General features: G+C 42.1%; 1 protein-coding gene across 7 annotated transcripts in view; it reads left to right on the forward strand.

Annotated features, from left to right (window-relative positions):
• The first annotated feature begins 1,315 nt into the window (after nt 1–1,315).
• DYNC1I1 (dynein cytoplasmic 1 intermediate chain 1) overlaps nt 1,316–21,090 on the forward strand; it is a 602,472-nt gene continuing 582,697 nt past the window's right edge. For 2 of the 7 annotated variants that reach the window (XM_073677309.1, XM_073677311.1), the window contains exons 1-2: nt 1,317–1,537; nt 13,395–13,613. In XM_073677309.1, coding sequence (XP_073533410.1) covers nt 13,404–13,613 — 210 coding nt within the window. In that variant the 5' untranslated portion in view covers nt 1,317–1,537; nt 13,395–13,403. Of the gene's footprint in view, nt 1,538–1,731; nt 1,756–13,394; nt 13,614–21,090 lie in introns of those variants that run through there. The other 5 variants (XM_073677312.1, XM_073677313.1, XM_073677314.1 and 2 more) reach the window with 4 other exon arrangements.

Consider the following 21,090-nt stretch of genomic DNA (forward strand, 5'->3'; position numbering starts at 1 on the left):
CTAAACTCCAAATCCCTCCATTACCCCGCCCCCATATGACCAAAGCCCCGCCCACCCCACCCCCTCCTTGCTGAGCCATGGAAAAATGATCTTGCTTCAAGCCGGTCCCTGGTGCAAAAAAGGTTGGGGACCACTGCTCTAGTGGAGACAGAAGTGTTACAAGGGTTTAGTTTCCTCTTCTCAGAATAGATTTTACAGGAGGAATAGCTCATTTGCAGATCTGTTTTCCCATAAAAAAAATAGGAAGCACAATGGAATTCTATAGTATCTACCATGTGACGTCTCTGGCAGAGCATCATGACTTTCATTATGATCACAACACTTGTGTGAATAGAGTCTAAGAAACATATTTTAATGTAATATAATTGTTACTAATTTATTATTGTAATCCTCCAAACATCTCGTGAGCCATCCAACTTTTCATTGACCATCTATCCATCCATCCATCCACAAATGTCTATCCATTCAGCTAACTATTCATCCATCCATCAAGTCACGCATCATCTATCTCTACATCTTTGCACCTATCTATAAATTGATTATTCCACCTATCCACCCTCCATTCATCCACCCATAGTTGATTTATTTTTCTATCTATTCATCTATATATCCACTCACCTATCCACCCATGCATCTAAGTAGCCACCCACTGACCAACTCATCCATTCACCCACCTATCGATCCACCCATCCATTCGTTTGCCTATCAGCATCTATGCATTCATTAACTATCCATCCATCCAACTTTTCACCCATCCATTCTCCTATCTATCCATTCACCCACCTATCGATCCATCCATTAACCCATTTATCCACCCTCCTACCCACCCGTCCATCCATTATCCTGTCTATCCATTTATCTAACTATTCGTCCATTCATTAATCCACATATCCACCCAACCATCTACCTATCACTCCATCCACCCATCATCATCCCTTCTTTACCCATCCATGTACTGTATCTACGCACCCATCCATTCATCCTTCCATCTACCAAGCATCCATCCAAATATTCACTCACCCACCAATTTGTCTGTCTCCATCCCCCTGTCTATCCATACTTCCACCCACACATCCGTTCACCCATTCGTCTGTCTATACATTTCGCCGTCCATCCATTCGCCCACCTGTTTGCCTCCCTCGTAATTTTTCCATCCACCCATCCATTTGTCCTCTCATGCATCTGTCTGTTTATCTGTCTGTCTGTCCATCCTTACAGAAGTGAACTGCAGCACTAACACATCATGAAAGTTGTGCAGTCAGGCGGGCTGTGATCGATGCCCCTCTGGCAGATCCAGCGCCCCCTCCCAAGCAGAGGCGAGGGGAGGTGTAGGAGAGAGGGATGGGTTATGGTCTGATGCTGATGAGGCTGAGCAGGGCCAGCATGAGACAGCGGATTCAGGAGCAGCAGCAGCACCATGCAGCAGTGACTGAGGGCATCTGCTCTGCTGTACCAGGGACCCCAGCCTCATCTGCTCACAGCAGCCGTCACACCCCGGCCAATCCCCCCCAGAAGCATCACACCACACAGGACCAAGGTACATGCACGACCCCCGGCAGCAGCCATGCAGCCCCCGCTGCTGCAGCAACACCCAGTGCAGCAGGGCAAGTGTGTATACTGGTGCTGTGCTCTGCTGAGCCCCCCACCGCCACAAGGCTGTGTATGGGGGGCACAATAACGCTGTGTCACGTGCATGATGTGAGATCTTACCGGACGGGGCGTCTATCATAGTGGGAATGTCGGGTCAATGGGCAGGTAATGAGTTTCCATGAGTTTAAGGTCTCATTACAGCCACATTTGTCACATAGAAAGTCAGAATATATAAAGGCATGTTCTGCAAAATGGTGGCAGCTATTATATATATATATATATTATCTATCATCTATTATCCATCTATTATATATATTATCTATCTCTTATCTATCATCTATCTATCTATCTATCTATCATCTATTATCCATCTATTATATATATTATCTATCTATTATCTATCTTTATCTATCTATTATCTATCTATCATCTATTATCTATCTATTATATATCTATTATCTATCTATCTATCTATTATCTATCTATCTATCTATTATCTATCTATTATCTATCTATCTATCATCTATTATCCATCTATTATATATATTATCTATCTATTATCTATCTATTATCTATCTATCTATCTATCATCTATTATCCATCTATTATATATTATCTATCTATCATCTATTATCCATCTATTATATATATTATCTATCTCTTATCTATCTATTATCTATCTATCTATCATCTATTATCCATCTATTATATATATTATCTATCTATCATCTATTATCCATCTATTATATATATTATCTATCTATTATCTATCTATTATCTATCTATCATCTATTATCTATCTATTATATATCTATTATCTATCTATCTATTATCTATCTATCATCTATTATCTATCTATTATCTATCTATCTATCATCTATTATCCATCTATTATATATATTATCTATCTCTTATCTATCATCTATCTATCTATCTATCATCTATTATCCATCTATTATATATATTATCTATCTATCATCTATTATCCATCTATTATATATATTATCTATCTCTTATCTATCATCTATCTATCTATCATCTATTATCCATCTATTATATATATTATCTATCTCTTATCTATCTATTATCTATCTATCTATCATCTATTATCCATCTATTATATATATTATCTATCTATCATCTATTATCCATCTATTATATATATTATCTATCTATTATCTATCTATCTATTATCTATCTATCATCTATTATCTATCTATTATATATCTATTATCTATTATCTATCTATCTATTATCTATCTATCATCTATTATCTATCTATTATCTATCTATCTATCATCTATTATCCATCTATTATATATATTATCTATCTCTTATCTATCATCTATCTATCTATCTATCTATCTATCATTTATTATCCATCTATTATATATATTATCTATCTATCATCTATTATCCATCTATTATATATATTATCTATCTATTATCTATTATCTATCTATCTATTATCTATCTATCATCTATTATCTATCTATTATATATCTATTATCTATCTATCTATCTATTATCTATCTATCATCTATTATCTATCTATTATCTATCTATCATCTATTATCTATCCATCTATTATATATATTACCTATCTATTATCTATCTATCATCTATCTATTATCTATCTATCTATCATCTATCTATTATCGATCTATTATCTATCTATCTATTATCTATCATCTATCTATTATCTATCTATCATCTATCTATCAATTATCTATCTATTATGTATCTATCTATTATCTATCTATCTACCTATTATCTATCTATCTATTATCTATCATCTATCTATTATCTATATATTATCTATCTATATATTATCTATCTATCTATTATCTATCTATTATCTATCTATCTATCTATTATCTATCTATCTATTATCTATCATCTATCTATTATCTATATATTATCTATCTATCCTAAATTGTAGCAGCAGCAATCAAAAAAGTAGTGTAGATGCAAGTCCCAGTATCCTAAGGTTCAAAAGATCATCATCAATGCACATCAAGGAAGAAGCAGCATTCTGGCCCACCAAGGATCCGTTGCCCACCGGAGAATCCTCCGATATATCGCCGGGCCAGTCCGACCGTCTGTATAACCCTATCTATCATCTATCTATTATCTATCTATCATCTATCTATTATCTATCTATCTATCTATTATCTATCTATTATCTATCTATCTATCTATTATCTATCTATTATCTATCTATCATCTATCTATTATCTATCTATTATCTATCTATTATCTATCTATCTATTATCTATCTATTATCTATCTATCATCTATTATCTATCTATCATCTATCTATTATCTATCTATTATCTATCTATCATCTATTATCTATCTATCTATCTATTATCTATCTATTATCTATCTATCATCTATTATCTATCTATCATCTATCTATCCATCTCTCTATCTATCATCTATTATCTGTCATCTAGCTATTATTAATTATTTATCTATTATCTATCTATGTATTATCTATCTATTATTTATCCATCCATCCAAAACAATAAATTTTAGCAGCACCTATCAAAAAAAGTATTGTGGATGCCCCGGTATCCTAACGTCCAAAAGATCATCATCAATACATATCGAGGAAGAGGCAGTATTCTGGTATATTAGGGAAAAAAATGAAAAACGAAGGTATTTTATTTCCAATATACCCAAGTGCTGCATCTTCCTGGAGGCATATCTCATATCTATCTTTCTATTTCCCCAAAAGTGTATCTCACATAAAGTTATTTGGGTTAGTGATGATATTCCGGTAATAATCCTAATGGTCATAAAGTGGTATATTGGATTAGACCCAATATCTTTATACCAACTAATATCTTATATCTTTATAACAATATTTTCTAATATTACCAGGAATGTCCTGATGCTCTGTAGTTGACCATCACTCTTCTTTGAGTGGGTGCTTCCTCTTCATCAGCATTCTGCCAGCATTATAGGAACTGGAACTTCATTTCCCTTCACTTCCAATCATGCTTTCCTCCTAACATTGTCCTAAAAATAAATCCTGCCTCTCTGTTATGCCTGAATCCAGTCTAAGCAGGAGCTGAGAAATGGAGACCCACCTCCACTTCCTGCAGAAGCATGCCTTCCCTTCCTTATGGGGTAAACTGGGGATGGTGGTATATGGAGAACATTGTAGCTGGCCCTGTATGGGGGAACACTGCGTTCAGGGTTGGACTGGCCCACCAGAGAACCGGAGAATCCTCGGGTGGGCCCTGGCTTCTCTTTCAGGAGAGTTCATATTGCAAACATTGGAGCTGCTATGGGGCTCTTGAGTGGGGGAGAAAGGTGGTCCCTTAGAATCAAATCCTCTGGTGGGCCCAATGTTCTTCAGTCTGACACTGACTGCGTTGCACACTGTATGGGGGGTGGTAGGTGTAAGAATATAAGAACTCACCTTGGGGTTTCTTTTTTATGGCTTACAGGCTACATTCAACTTTGCATAGAATTTATTTCATTGTTCATTTGCTTCCAAAATGCAAAGTTAAACAACTTTCTAAATTAGTCATCATTGAACATTTTCTAGCATTTTCCAGCTGAAGATTGCCTGTAGGTCCTTTATCTAGCTGAGTAGTCTGCAAAAATGTTGCAAAGCTATCAAAGATTCTCCTGACATCTCTATCTGTTCCTTCCTCCCTTCTCTAAAGGCCCCGTCACACATAGCGACGCTACAGCGATCCCGACAATGATACGACCTGTCAGGGATCTTTGCTGCGTTGCTATGTGGTCGCTGGTGAGCTGTCAAACAGGCAGGCTCGCCAACGATCAGGGGAGCAGCGACATCGTGGAAAGAATCTTTCCACGATGTCCTGCTCCTGGTTACCAGCCTGCTGAAGCAGGAGCAGGCTGGTAACCATGGTAAACATCGGGTTACTAGGGGCACACACGCACTTAGTAACCCGCTGTTTATCATGGTTACCACTCTGCTACGGTGAGCGGGAGGTTACCGCTCACTGTAGCAGAGTGGTAACCATGATAAACAGCGGGTTACTAAGTGCGCGTGTGCCCCTAGTAACCCGATGTTTATCATGGTTACCAGCCTGCTACGGTGAGCGGGAGGTTATCGCTCACCGTAGCAGAGTGGTAACCATGATAAACAGCGGGTTACTAAGTGCGCGTGTGCCCCTAGTAACCCGCTGTTTATCATGGTTACCAGCCTGATCGCTGGTCCCCCTGGTCACACACAGTGATGTGTGCTGACCAGCGGGAGGGCAAAGACCAAAAAATGCTCCAGGACATTCTGCAGCGATCAGCGACCTCACAGCAGGGGCCTGATCGCTGCAAAGTGTCACACATAGCGACATCGCTGGTGAGGTCGCTGTTGCGTCACCAAAACCTTGACTCAGCAGCGATCTCGCTATGTGAGACGGGGGCTTTAGTGTTAGAGATAGCAGCTGGGAAGGGGTTGTACAAAGATCTCCAGTTGATTGCCAGGAAACTCAACTAAAGTCTCAGGGAGGATAGAGAAAACTGGTACAATTAAAAAGGAAAATATACAAAGAGGAAATAAGTGCAGGATAGAAGCTAAGCTAAAGACATCAGCACCCTGGAAACACACAGCCTGTATTACTGGGAGAGACACTCCAATAAAAGTAAAAAAGGTCATTTAAATCAGGTTGCTAACTGCAAATTAGGGGGTATGAAAATGAATAAAGATTGCAGATTGAAACTTAGTGCAATTAAATTAACTAAAGGTAGCCATTAACATATATGAAAATGATTTTTGCCATGTCAACGGTGTTCATAGCTTTTAAATGGAGGGTGCTAGAAGGTTGTATGCTGGGTATCATGGGATGCTGACAAGACATTCTACATTGGCTGGGATTTTTTTTTTACACATATGGTTACTAACCACTGAGCCACCATATTTGCATCCCACTGCTTTCATATGACTTTTAATATTCTTATAATTTACAGAGAATGCATTAGGAGTGCACTTAGCTCTGCAGCCTATTAGTACTGATCATCCTGTGCATTGCATCACAGATATGACACTGCCAATTTATGATATATTTTATTAATAAAAAAAACAAAACTGATTTATCATTCCATTAAAATAATTCCATTACAATCCGTCCTCCTCCATTTCCTGCTTCATTTTCATACATCTATTAAAAAATTCTGAGTTTATATTTGGGGGTCCTCTGTTCAGGATCCTCTTGTCTTGGTTGGGTTACAAAGAGCATCTCTCCCACTGGAGGACCACAGACATCCCATTGATTATAATGGACATTGTGTAATACCTAATTTCTCCTGTGGAGGCGCTGCAGGGAAATTGAACATGTATTATTGTTTCACCACAGATTACAACTGATCAATGGGGATCACAGCAAGAGGACACTTTATTTTTAAGCGACCCATTTAACAAGTTGGTATTTTCCAAATTGGAGAACCTATTTAACCTTAGTGTGTGAAAAAAAGCCTATTTTATGAATATATGAAATATCACAATTAGTAAAAATATGCCAGAACTGTGAAAAATTATACAAATCCCATTAAAAAGCTGCCGGATCAGTGACGGATTTGGAAAGTATCCACGTACTTATGGCTGCCATTGCTATTAAGTTCCTAATCATATCTGTGCAAACCAGACATAGAAAAGAAGAGTCAGAATAACGAGAATAAATCTACCGCGGCAGATTATAAGAGAAAGTGCTCAATCCTGGATTAATTTATGTAAAATTGTTCCTCCTGAGAGTACACGGTGTCAATGAGGACAGAGTCCCTAATTTACAAAATAAAATTGAAGACTGTGGGTCTAAAATGGCTCAGTTTCCTCACATTAGGGCTATATTCACCTGTGGTGAGTGTGCACTCAGTTTTACATGTATATGTGAACATACCCCGACCTGTACCTATTGATGTTTATGTGCAATCAGTTGATCGTCACAGATCTGGCTCCAGAAGCTAATATTTTCTGCAGTGGCCACTACAGGTCAAAGGTGGTATTGCATGCCAGGTATTTAAATTGAGGCATAACCATTTAATTCTGAGCTGCATAGGTCCTCCAGATCATAAGGATGTTCTGTGACATGACATCCATATATCCTAAAAGACTGTCATTATGACACATTCCTATAACGTAAAAATAATAATAAAAAAATTGACTAGAAATGTTTCATTTTACCCAATGAAGGAATCTTGAGTTAAGGCATGCCTATTATTTCAGGTGACTTTTCAGAGAAAACCATGTACAGTATACGAAGAAAAACATTATTTCTGGCCATTATTTGACTTATTTAATTCCCTTTTCACTATTTTTATTCTCTAATTATTATCAGTTAACTCTGAGCTAGTGGATGGATACTAGCTCCGCTGATCTCTACCATACACAGCACATAGTTATGTGGGTTTCCTGCTCTCCTGTGTCTATGTAACATATGATTAGAAGCAAACAGTAGCATGTGGCACATAACACAAAAGTACTGAGCAGTGTAGCTGTGAATCCAGCACTGGGGTGAGACAAAACACAAAATCAGCAGCATGGAGGATATTATGAAGTAGGACTAATCAGTGTTTCTGTGAATCCAAAACTGGGATGAGATAAAACACTTACAAAAATCAGCAGCATGGTGGACATTATACAGCAGCATTGAGCACTGTTGCTGGAAATGCCTCTCTGGGGTGATATAAAAAAAAATACTAGAAGCAGCAGCATGGAATTAATTATACAACAGTACTGAGCAGTGTATCTGTAAATCCAGATTTGGAGTGACATAAAACACACAAACAGCAGCAGGCATCTCTGTGTATTTCTCTACCTCTCACACTCCCAATTTGTTCACCCAATGTTCAATAGGCAACTGTAATCCGATCTCTCAGTGAACAGGCAGTCATGAATGAATGATGCATTCAGGATGCAGGCAGAAGAGCAGTGTAGCTGTGAATCCAGAACTGGGGATGAGATAAACACTAACAAAAATCACCAGCATGAAGGCTATTGTTCAGCAGTATTGAGCAGTGTAGCTGGGAATTAACCTTTTGGGTGATATAAAACACTTGCTAGAAGCAATAGCATGCAATTAATTATACAACAGTACTGAACAGTGTATCTGTAAATCCAGATTTGGAGAAACTTAAAACTGTAATCTGATCTCTCAGTGAACAAGGCAGTCTATGTTTAGAGCAGGATGGATTTTTGCTGTATTTCAGAATGAATGATGCGTTCAGGAGGCAGAGGGAAGAGAAGAGGCTCATAAATAAGGAAAGAATTAGATTTCTCTCATGATATATAGTACATTTCTTATATTCTTATAATTTCTTGTACATGCAGCAGACAAAAGTCTTGGTGGCCCAGTGTATAGCAAATAGGTGCCCTTTTGGCATGAACAGGGCTCTATGTATACCGTACATGTGGTAGTTCTCTGAACGTAGCCTTAGATAGATGGGCTGATACATTATTAACCTCAATCTACATAACACTAGATTGTGGAGGATAATTTCTTGGGGATCCGATGGGTGCTTCCTCTAACCATATAATTAGAGACAGTACAATTGATCATTACCATGCTAATTGCTCGTGATGGTAGGTTGTTGTCTAACGTGATCCACCCCCACTGTCATGAAACTTTCACTGATATCCAGAGCGGCTCGCCATGTCAGCGGCGCCGTACGGGAGACGGCTTAGGAGATGTATTGTATAAGAGAAGAATGTCAGCGTCAGCAGCAAACAATGCCAGGGGGGATGGCACTCATGTACCCTGCTGGGGATAATGTGCAGCTATCTGGTGGTTTGAGATTATGCATGTATATAATTGCCTTTTTGAAGCGAAAAATGTCAAAAATCCTAAAGCTTTTGAGAGAAACCGAGATACAGGAGACAGGGCCCATGCACCTCTTTGGCAGCACTAATATACGCATAATACCGCCCCCTCGATGATCAGCTGATCACAATGGATCCAGCTCCTGGACCACTTCACCATTCCTCATGTAGTCGCCCTACCTGGCGCCCCTTCATTTGCCTCCCGCTGCCTCCTCTGGTCGGATCAGTGTTCCATTCCACCTGCTTCCAAGATGGCATGGAAGATTCCAAGATTCCAAGATTTGAGAGTCCTCAGTGGTTGATTCGTTTTAATGGCTAACTGAAAAGATGGTAACAAATCACAAGCTTTTGAGACTACTCGGGTCTCTTCATCAGGCACAGAATAAGACCAATTTTGAAGAGTCACATATTTATTCACAACAGGACACAGGAATAATGCAATAGATGAGACAAGTGATGTAAACCTGAACTATCAGTATAGGAGAGGGAGAAACAGTTGAGGCAGTTCATAGTTCATAGATAAGGAGTGTGAAAGTTTTATTGTCCTGTGATTGAGGTCTGGTCCATGGTTGTGACACACCTCCCAACTTTTGAAGAACAGAAAGAGGGACAGATAATGTGGCGCGTTTTGCACGCCGCGCCAAATTTTGACCACACCCCAATCCACTCCCATATACCATTTCTTTCTCCCCTGGCAGGAAGAGATGTCAGAGGGGCGGTGGGAGTGAAGGACACTTTACAGACGCCCGAGACTGCAGGGCGTAGACCCATGTTGCATGTGGCTTCTACCCTGGCACATCACATCTCTATGAAAAAATATCATTTTTATTGGGGGACAAGAGCCTATCCAGCCATATATATAAGCATAAAAACATACTGACATGCTCCCTTTACAGGGGTTGTCTCATGAGAGACATTTCTGGCACATCCATATGCCATGAATGTCTGATGAGTGCGGGTCCAAGAAGACCTGAATCTACATCCAAAACAGAGGACCCCTTATTCCATTTGGCCGGCATCTGACCACTAGCGAGAGGAGCGGTGATGGCATATGCGCCATCTCTCTCCAATCACAACAGTAGGAGTTCCGGCTGTATTCAGAACGGCCATGGGGATGAAAGTAAAGAGTCAGTACATGCACCGCCACCATTCCTCTCGCTAAGGGTAGGGTCACACCAGCGTATTCACTCTCATCAGAGAGAATTGGTCCAATTACGCAAATCACACTCTGATCAGTGTGAGCATAGTGGGATCTGATTTTCTTGGATGAGGAGAAGCTGGAGAAAAAAAAATGTCTCCATTCTGTGAAGCCTTAAAAATTGAACTGCACTCGGATATCATCCGAGTGCAGTCAAATGTTTCCCACGCATTCATTGAATTGCATGGCTGAGTGCAATACGAATATCGGATCAAACTCGGGATATGCAGCTATTTTTTTTTTCCTTGGACAAATACTGTCTGAGGGAAAGAATCGGACATAAAATAACATTGGTCTGAGTGTCCGATGTTTTGCCAGATTGTTCTTGGGTCGATAATACGGTTGTCTGCATTTTCCCTATATTTAGACACCAGCCAGAACAAAAGATCCCTGTTCTGGAAATAGGTGCTGATCATAGAGGTGGGACCGGTGTCGATCAGATATTGATGGCATATTCTATACACATGGAAAGTCTCGCCCTTGCCACCACCTTGGTTATCACACCAGTGGTCCTGTGCAGTGTATCCTCCTACTTTAACATCGATATGTATAATCAGGCTTGGACTGGCCCATAGGAAAACAGAGGAATCCCACAGTGGGCCCCTCTGCAGATATAGGCACCCAACTCCACTGTATGGGCAGTACTTGGCATAGTTCACTTGATTCACTCTGTACAGAAAACAGCAGCAGATCATTATTCATTAACCAAACTACCCAGTTTATTATCATAAAGAGATATAGGTAAATTCGTGAACGAGGGTGTTGTAATATTTGCATGCAGGTGAAAAATGGGGCCCTCAAAGTCAATGTTACTGGTGGGCCCTTGGCAGCCCAGTCCAGCACTGTGTATAATGGGAACTGGGGGTCGGAGTTGTATGAATGGGACAACAGACGTCATTGGTTTGTTTCATTTATCATTCGGTAATGTGATGCATGATCCCCCCTGAAGACATAGCACATGCTACAAGTTCGTCGTGCCCACCGACAAACATAAAACCCAAAAAAGAAGGTACAAATAGGGCAGAAACATAATAATGCACATAATACATAGCTTAGTAACATGAAGCACACGCTAATCATACCTGGAGAGAGGTGACCATGTTATTATCCAGTGAAATCTGGGAGGGCAGACCTGGGACATTCTGCTTAGTGCAGAACAAAACAAAGAATGAGGCATTCTGTGATTTGTAGTTCTCCAAATCACTTTTCACCAGAGCGGAGCACAAAGCACTGCTGCTGCTGGGGGTGATTGTGCTGTGGCTGCTGAAATTAACTCAGTCCAGGAGAACAGAAGGGATGACATGGAGCGCTCTCTGCACTAGGAGAAGAGGGGAGACAGAGGGGGCATGTCAGCTTCTTCTCACTCGCAGCGGAGTCTTAAAATCGGGACTATCCTGCAGTATCCAGGACTGTCCCGCAGTATCCAGTACTGTCACGCAGTTTCCGGGACGGTTGGGAGCTATATGATGCCCTTAAATGGTCTTGCTCCTAAAACCATTGAATTGTTCCAATATTTAAGGCCTCAGCCGTTTATCCCTCTCCCATACTGATAGTTCTGCTTCACGTCACTTGTCTCATCTATTGCATTATTCTTGTGTTCTGTTGTGCACAAACATGTGACTCTTCAAATTTTGTGTTATTCTACGCCTGATGAAGAGACCCTAGTAGTCTCGAAAGCTTGCAATTTGTTACCATCTTTTCAGTTAGACATTAAAAAGGTATCAACCACTGAGGACTCTCAAATCTTAATATTTTTCTATCTACTGGCTAACACGGTACAAAGATATATATATATTTTTCCTTTCCTGATGGCTTGGTTTAGACTTACTACTGAATTCCCCATGCCAGAGGTGCAGCCATCTTTGAAGGAGAAGGAAAAGAATGCCGATGTGATCGAAGGAGGCAAAGGGACGGAGGTTGAATTCACTCAACAGGTTATTTGGTGGGAAGCATGAATAGTAAAAAAAATCGAAACAAAAAAAAAAAACTAAACCAAAAATAGCTTTTTTATACATTTGTGTTGCAAATAAAATTATATGAAGGTGTAATTAGGGGATCAGCAAAACACATATGAGTGGACCCATAACAAGGTAACCCTGATTACACTACACTGGCGCATCCTAATGATACTGGGTATAGGGCAACCTTAGTAGATGACTATGCTGTTATTGAAACAAAAAAAAAACTATAAAAAGACCAAGACTGATATTACCGCTATATGATGACCATATAGTGGTAAATACCAGTCCTGCCGATCATACAAGTGATTACAGTGCAGTTATAGATGATGATTTACAGCTGACATTCTTTCTGATGGAGGCGTACACTTTTCCTGTCTTCACCATCTGTCCCTGACCGCCATGACAACTTCTCCAGCCAGGACTCATCTGCAGAGATTACAACAAAGACATTTGACTTCTCACATTTCCAACACCATCTACTCCCAACTTTCTGATGCCCCAATGCTGAGCCGCTGCTGCCATAGTTGTCCTGATTACTAGCCCTGTTGTGTGGCAGAAAAACACTAACAGTGCTTTATCTCAGTGCCCCTCATAATAATACCATTGCTATGCCCTTTACAAAGTAGAATGCACCCTTTTGCCCCCTAGATGGTAACATTTCCCACCATAAAAAATATTAATGCCCTATGCAAGTGCCATAAAAAGTGGTAAGGGGGCAAATACTTTTTTTTTTTTCTTTTTACCAGCGCTGTAGACTGCAGTTCTCTGTTACTTATATGTGCTATGTTGATTCATCCTGTTGAAAAAAAAAATATTTTTTTTCTTTTTTCCTGGCTTACAACTTCAGGTTTTTGTGATGCCCCCAAAACGAAAAGTTTCCAAAGAGAAAAAAGATCCAAAAAAGCCAGATAATACATCGGCTGCAGCGAGCAGCAGCCAGGAAAAGGCGTCCAGGACAGTGCGGGCAGCACCATCCAAAGGTCTTGGGCGACGTTTGAAAGAGGAGGTTGCAGAATCTGCCCCAGTTACTAGAGCCGCCGAGAAAGTTCTGCCTGGCAAACTCCAGGTAAGAGATTCATGCCGCTAACTGAAAAACAGAGGGCATGAGTCATCATTTGTTGTTTTTCTTTTTTTTTGTCTTGTGGTACTCGTCGTTTTTTGCTCCATATTCTTCAAAGTGACGCATTTGCTCTTGATTTTTTGTCCAAAAAAAAGCTCTTTATTTTTTTCTTTAACTTGATGTTGTCCTTTGTATAGCAAAAAGGATGCAGGATCCACTAAAATGTTGCAAAATTTACATAAAAATTAAAGGTGTAAATAAAGTCACTCCAATGGGGGCGCAGGACCGGAGTACAATTGCGCAAAAACTTTGCAACTTTATAACTGTCACAGTTGTGGATGCAAACATCTGGAAAACAAAAACCTCGCTCACAATGGTAAACTTAAACAACCCCGCAAATGTAGATAAAATAGACGACTAATAATGGCGCAAATTAAATGAAGAATTTTGCACAATATTTGGAAGCATGGAGGGGACTATGTGAATAATCAAAAGCTGCATAATTGATCAAAAGCTACTTTCCACACGAGGTCTCAGAAGACAGAGCTTCTGAAATCTTCTCTGTGCAGCTCCTTCTCCCCTCTCACAGCATGAGACCCATACACAGGATACACATGGTCAGATACATTAGATAAATGTCGCCTAAAGCAGGTTTGGTGGGATTGGCCATCCTTATAATGTCTGATGGGGTGTCCTGTCTCTTCAGATGCTGGAAGATGGTATTCCCCTAAATCGTCGCCTCTGTGCTAAATTACCATATTCCTCCCTCCCCTGCACATCACAGGAGCCTGTGACGTTTCCTGCTCTGCCTCCACTCCCACGCAAAGCGCCGCTCCCATGGAGCGCACTTTGTTTCCTTCCGGCCCCTTTTGGCTGTGTACTGCGCCGCGGCCTTGTACTGCGCAAGCGACGGTGAGTCACTGAGACTTCCGCTCCGCTGGCAGTACGCCGCCAAACGGGGCTGGTGGGAAACAAAGCGCGCTCCATGGGAGCGGCGCTTTGCGCGGGAGGGGAGGCAGAGCAGGGCACGTCATAGGGCTGTCACAGGGCCTGTGACACGCAGGGGAGGGGGGAAATTTGGTAATTTAGCACAGAGGCAGCGATTTAGGGGAATAGTCAGCAGATAGGAGGGGCTTGCTTAGCATCCCCCAGACGCCGAGCCTCTGAAAAACAAACTTTATAAAACCAGATTTCTCTGCAATCAAACCCCTGCTATGGGCCATACAGGTAAGTATAGATTCACTTTTCTATCACCTGTATGCCCATAGTAGTCGTCTGATATCTCCCAGGGGGGTGACACATTCTCTTTAAGAACACATACTAATGGGCTGTGGTGTACCTAGAGTGTGATGGGCCTGGTGCAAGATTTGGATTCAGTATATGTATCCAGTATATCTTCCCCATCCTGGTATATATGTCCCTTATCCTGGTATATACAGTGGGTACGGAAAGTATTCAGACCCCTTTACATTTTTCACTCTTTGTTTTATTGCAGCCATTTGGTAAATTCTAAAAAGTTCATTTTTTTCTCATTAAAGTACACTCTGCATCCCATCTTGACTGAAAAAACAGAAATGTAGAAATTTTTGCAAATTTATTAAAAAAGAAAAACTGAAATACCACATGGTCATAAGTATTCAGACTCTTTGTATTGAGTAGAAGCCCCCTTTTGAGCTAGTACAGCCATGAGTCTTCTTGGGAATGATGCAACAAGTTTTTCACACCTGGATTTGGGGATCCTCTGCCATTCTTCCTTGCAGATCCTCTCCAGTTCCGTCAGGTTGGATGGTGAACGTTGGTGGACAGCCATTTTCAGGTCTCTCCAGAGATGCTCAATTGGGTTTAGGTCAGGACTCTGGCTGGGCCAGTCAAGAATGGTCACAGAGTTGTTCTGAAGCCACTCCTTTGTTATTTTAGCTGTGTGCTTAGGGTCATTGTCTTGTTGGAAGGTGAACCTTCGGCCAAGTCTGAGGTCCAGAGCACTCTGGAAGAGGTTTTCATCCAGGATATCTCTGTACTTGGTCGCATTCATGTTTCCTTCAATTGCAACCAGTCGTCCTGTCCCTGCAGCTGAAAAACACCCCCATAGCATGATGCTGCCACCACCATGTTTCACTGTTGGGATTGTACTGGGCAGGTGATGAGCAGTGCCTGGTTTTCTCCACACATACCGCTTAGAATTATCACCAAAAAGTTCTATTTTCGTCTCATCAGACCAGAGAATCTTATATCTCATAGTCTGGGAGTCCGTCATGTGTTTTTGAGCAAACTCTATGCGAGCTTTCATATGTCTTGCACTGAGGAGAGGCTTTTGTCGGGCCATCCTGCTATAAAGGCCCGACTGGTGGAGGGCTGCAGTGATAGTTGACTTTGTGGAACTTTCTCCCATATCCCTACTGCATCTCTGGAGCTCAACCACAGTGATCTTGGGGTTCTTCTTTACCTCTCTCACCAAGGCTCTTCTCCCACGATTGCTCAGTTTGGCTGGATGGCCAGGTCTAGGAAGACTTCTGGTGGTCCCAAACGTCTTCCATTTAAGGATTATGGAGGCCACTGTGCTCTTAGGAACCTTGAGTAATGCAGAAATTCTTTTGTAACCTTGGCCAGATCTGTACCTTGCCACAATTCTGTCTCTGAGCTCCTTGGGCAGTTCCTTTGAGCTCATGATTCTCACTTGGTCTGACATGCACTGTGAGCTGTGAGGTCTTATATAGACAGGTGTGTGCCTTTCCAAATCAAGTCCAATCAGTTTAATTAAACACAGCTGGACTTCAATAAAGGAGTAGAACCATCTCAAGGAGGATCACAAGGAAATGGACAGCATGTGACTTAAATATGAGTGTCTGAGCAAAGGGTCTGAATACTTATGACCATGTGATATTTCAGTTTTTCTATTTTAATAAATTTGCAAAAATTTCTACATTATTGTTTTTTTCAGTCAAGATGGGGTGCAGAGTGTACTTTAATGAGAAAAAAAAATGAACTTTTTAGAATTTACCAAATGGCTGCAATGAAACAAAGAGTAAATTTAAAGGGGTTTGAATACTTTACGTACCCACTGTATATCCCCCATCCTGAAATATATGTCCCTTATCCTAGGTCCCATCTTGATATATATCCCCCATCTTGGTCTATATATCTCCCATCCTGGTCTATATATCCCTCATCCTGGTCTATATATCCCCCATCCTGGTCTATATATCCCCCATCCTGGTCTATATATTCCCCATCCTGGTCTATATATCCCTCATCCTGGTCTATATATCCCCCATTTTGTTCTATATATCCCTCATCCTGGTCTATATATCCCCCATCCTTGTCTATATATTCCTCATCCTGGTCTATATATCCCCCATTCTAGCATATGTTCACCGTTTTGTCGCTATTCTTTAATACATAAAAAAAATAAACAATTATCTCACCTTCCCTCCGCTCCCCATTCGCACAGCGTCTTCTTCTGAAGCCGGCAGATGACTTCAGCGTGCAAGCGACGGGAGCGCACGACATCACTGCCATGTTATGTGCACGCTGACGTCAGCCGCTGGCCTCTGATTGGCCGGCATCGTGTATTGCCGCCCACGGACCCAACGAGTCTGCGAGCACATCCAGCTGAAGTATTTGCTGGCGTTGGCGGGTCCCTCACCCGCCAGGCCCGGTCGCGGTGGCAACCTCTCTTACTCACGGTAGTTACGCCCCTGCTAATGGAGGGTTCAGATGGACCAGCTGTTAGCCAAAGAGTATTAGCTGACATCTAATATGTACAGCCAGCCCTATACAAAGGAGCTGCAGCATCATCCTCCTCCTCCCCCAGAGTCTCTCTTCTTCCCTGTATGTGAATTTAGCCCATAATTGAAGACGGGCTGTAAGGTTTTAGCCAAACAAGCTGTCAGCTGAAAGATCCTTTGGAGACGATAGTTATCTAATGTGTACGGTCAGTTTTAAAAAAGAGAATCTGCATCATCCTCCTCCTCCCCCACCAGATTCTCTCCTCTTCCTTGCATGTGATTTTACCCCATTATTGAAGATTGGTTGTCAGTTTTCAGCCAAACAAGCCTTCAGCTGTTTTACTTTTGGAGATGACAGGTATCTTCTGTGCTTGACCAGTCCTAAAACGAGAATCTGCAGCATCATCCTCCTCCTCACCCCCTTTTTTTTTTCTCCTCTTTTTCTTTTGTAAGTTACTTAGGAGGATATTTTTAGTTCTGTACATATACCATGAGGGCTTGTTTTTTTGCTGGGTGAAGTGACACTTTAATTGCTACCATGTTGGGATACGCACAACATTTTTATTGCTTTTTATTCTTTTAGGAAGCAGTATGAAAAAAAACAATTAGCAGTGTATATTTTATTCAATAGAAAAAACTCCTCCAGCCAAAAATCCAGGTAAAAAATAGAACTTTATTCCAGTACGATTAAAAAATAAATGACACCATATGTAAATTTCCTACACGTTTCTGGTTATCCATGATTAAGGAATCAGAAACGCATAGAATAAACTGGAATAAAGTACTATTTTTTACCTGGATTTTTGGCTGAAGGCGTTTTTTTCTCTTAGATCTATACAGCGCTGAGTCTAGCAGGAGTGGCTTCCCCCGTGCAGAGGACCTCAGTCTTATAGCAGGGGTGAGCTAGTTGTTCCTATTTTTGTATATTTTTTATGGCATTCACGTTATTAATTACATTATCTGTGCTCTAATCTCCCAGCACATTATAATCATGCAGGAGGTTAGACCCAAAGATCAGAGCTGTATCCTTATATCTCACACACTGAGAAGCCTGCTCTGAGCTATGGTGGGGGCGTGTTCTTTATCTGCTGTGTTGCTGCCTGCTTATGATTGGGCAACTCATACAAGGGAATAAGTACACGCCCCCAGTGAAAACTCTCTGATAACACCCGCTTGGACTTAAAAAAAACTGTTAACAAATTCCCTTTATGTCTGAACGAAGGCTAACACCTTAATCAGTGCTTGTGCTGCATTCCATAAATGGGGTATATAACCCCCTGACTCCCCCCAAAAACCTTTTGAAACTCTCCTGCGCCCTATGTAAATACTGCCAGTTGGGTCTAATAGGCATCCTTTCTGAGGCGTCTGTCCCTCCTCCCGGCCTCTGATCGCCTTCCTCCTGCATCATACACATAGCCGGGAAAAATCTCGCGCCTGAGCACTTGAGCAGGTACATCCCTGGCTCACACCTGCGAAAAGCATGGGCAGCAAACAAGGAGAATTGGAACTACTAATGCAGGAAAAGAAATATGATGTCATTGGAATCACTGAAACTTGGTGGGATGATACACATGATTGGAATAAAAGGCTAAAAGGATACAACTTATCTGCAAGAAACAGACTTGATAAACGAGGAGGAGGTGTTGCATTGTATGTTAGAAAAGCGAATATCTGCACAGAGATTGAAGCTTCAGAGACTGGGAGTTCTGTGGAAACTGTTTGGGTAAGAATACAAGGAGAGAACAACGGAAAGGACACCATTGTAGGCATTTACTACAGGCCACCTGGGCAAGCTGAAGATATGGATGAACTCTTTATGTATCAAATGACCAAGTTCTCCAAAAAATATGACGTAGTGGTCATGGGAGATTTCAACTATCCAGACATTTGTTGGGAATCTCTCTCAAGTAAAACTACCAGGTCAAGCAAATTCTTATCCTCTCTTGCTGACAACTTTATCTTCCAAAAGGTAGGGGAGAAAACAAGGGGATCTGCTACTTTGGATCTAATCCTTATAAACAGGGAGGAAATGGTTGAGGAGGTAAAAGTGGCTGGAACCCTAGGAGGCAGCGATCATGTGTAGCTCCCCGAGGGTTCGGTCGCTACAGGGGTATTGCACCTCTGCCAGAGGTGTGATATTCCACTCCCTGGTAAGGATGGTGTGTGGACCGGGACTCAGTTAGCTGCATGCATCACATACACCCCATTTCCGGGGGACAGCTCAACGGTGCTCCCACTAGTACAGTAATGCAGGCACGACAGAACATGTCCCTGTCTGAAGTGGGGAGGGGGGGGGAACCCAGTGATGTAGGAGCAGGAGGGGACGGTTTCTGGGCATAGGTAGGAGCCCATTGGTTGCAAGTCACCTGGGCTCATACACAGAGAGGGAGGTATAAAAGGTGGGCACCATCTTAGAACAGTGTTCAGTCTGAGAGAGGAAGTGACAGAGCAGGGCCTCTGTGGAGCTCTGCTCCGGAGGCGGGCCTAGCCTGTGAGGCCCAGCCAGCACTGAAAGAGAAGAAGTCAGTGCAGAGAGTTGGAGAAGAGAAGGAGTTCAGCCAGAGAGGCTGACAGGGAGCTGTGGCTCAGTCTGGGCCCAGGTCCACGAGGCAGGCCTGGAGTGGAGGTCAGAGCCAGAGGAGAGGAGCAGAAACAGAAAGGAACAGAAAAGAAAATAAGAAGGAACAGAACACCAAGAGAGGCCCAGAGACACGAAGGCAGAAGGAACCCTAAGGACCCAGGAGATTGCGGGTGACGGGTTGGCAGAACAGGGTACCGGATCCCAAGTTGGTAGAGGCGACTAATCCTCAGCCAAGGACTGGCGGTCATGACCATTTACTGGTGCGACCCCTCACTATACCTACTAGAAAGGCACACCACATAGGGTCAGGGAAGTGGACACCCAGCCTCCCAAGAGAAGACCCGAGGCAGCTGGACAGAAGTAGTGTCACTGGTGGGGCACGGCTGACGAAAGGATAGAAGGGAGTCCTGTGCCACACTCCGGAATAGCCTGGGGGTTGATCGAGCCCCCTGCCTGGTGGACTCATACGGCTCGGGCGGTCCTATCTGTGCACAAGTGACCTGGATGAGAACTGTGAGTAAAGAACTTGAACTGCAGCACCTTGTCTCTGTAATTTCTCACCACATACAGCACTACTAGTGCTGGGACGCCCGCACCATCACCCCCACCATCTACTACACTGCCCTGGGGCTGCACTCTTCCCGTGGGGAGTCACACTACCTCAGCTGCATACACCATCAGCCCCAGCGGTCGGCCTTGCAGCGGCGGTCCGCACTGACCGCAATCCACGAGTGGCGTAGTTGGACATAAAACCATAGAAACCTCATGAAGGACTGCCACTGGTTTGACCACCCTGAGCCACGGGACCGGGTCGCCGCCACGGTGACTACAACCCCCAGCGTCCCACGAAAGGCCCGGTTCCGGGTTCCCCACGCGGCCCACGGGGCGCGTCACATGCTATTATAGAATTTTGGATAACTAGAGGAGGAAAACATGTGAAGACTCAAACTTCAAGGTTAGATTTCAGAAAGGCAGATTTTAAGCGATTCAGAAAGACAATAGGAGGGATCCAATGGCTGGATGTCCTTTAGGACAAAAATGTCCAGGAAGGATAGGAAATTTTTAAAAATGAGATTCTCAAAGCACAATCGTTAACAATCCCGAAAAGTAGGAAGAATGGGAAGCATTTAAGGAAACCAGGATGGGTGAACACAGAACTTAAACACATGCTAAAAAG

This window comes from Phyllobates terribilis, unplaced genomic scaffold (genome assembly GCF_046119375.1).
Source record: "Phyllobates terribilis strain yellow unplaced genomic scaffold, ASM4611937v1 Scaffold_4__5_contigs__length_816908805, whole genome shotgun sequence".
NCBI classification, from domain to species: Eukaryota; Metazoa; Chordata; class Amphibia; order Anura; family Dendrobatidae; genus Phyllobates; species Phyllobates terribilis.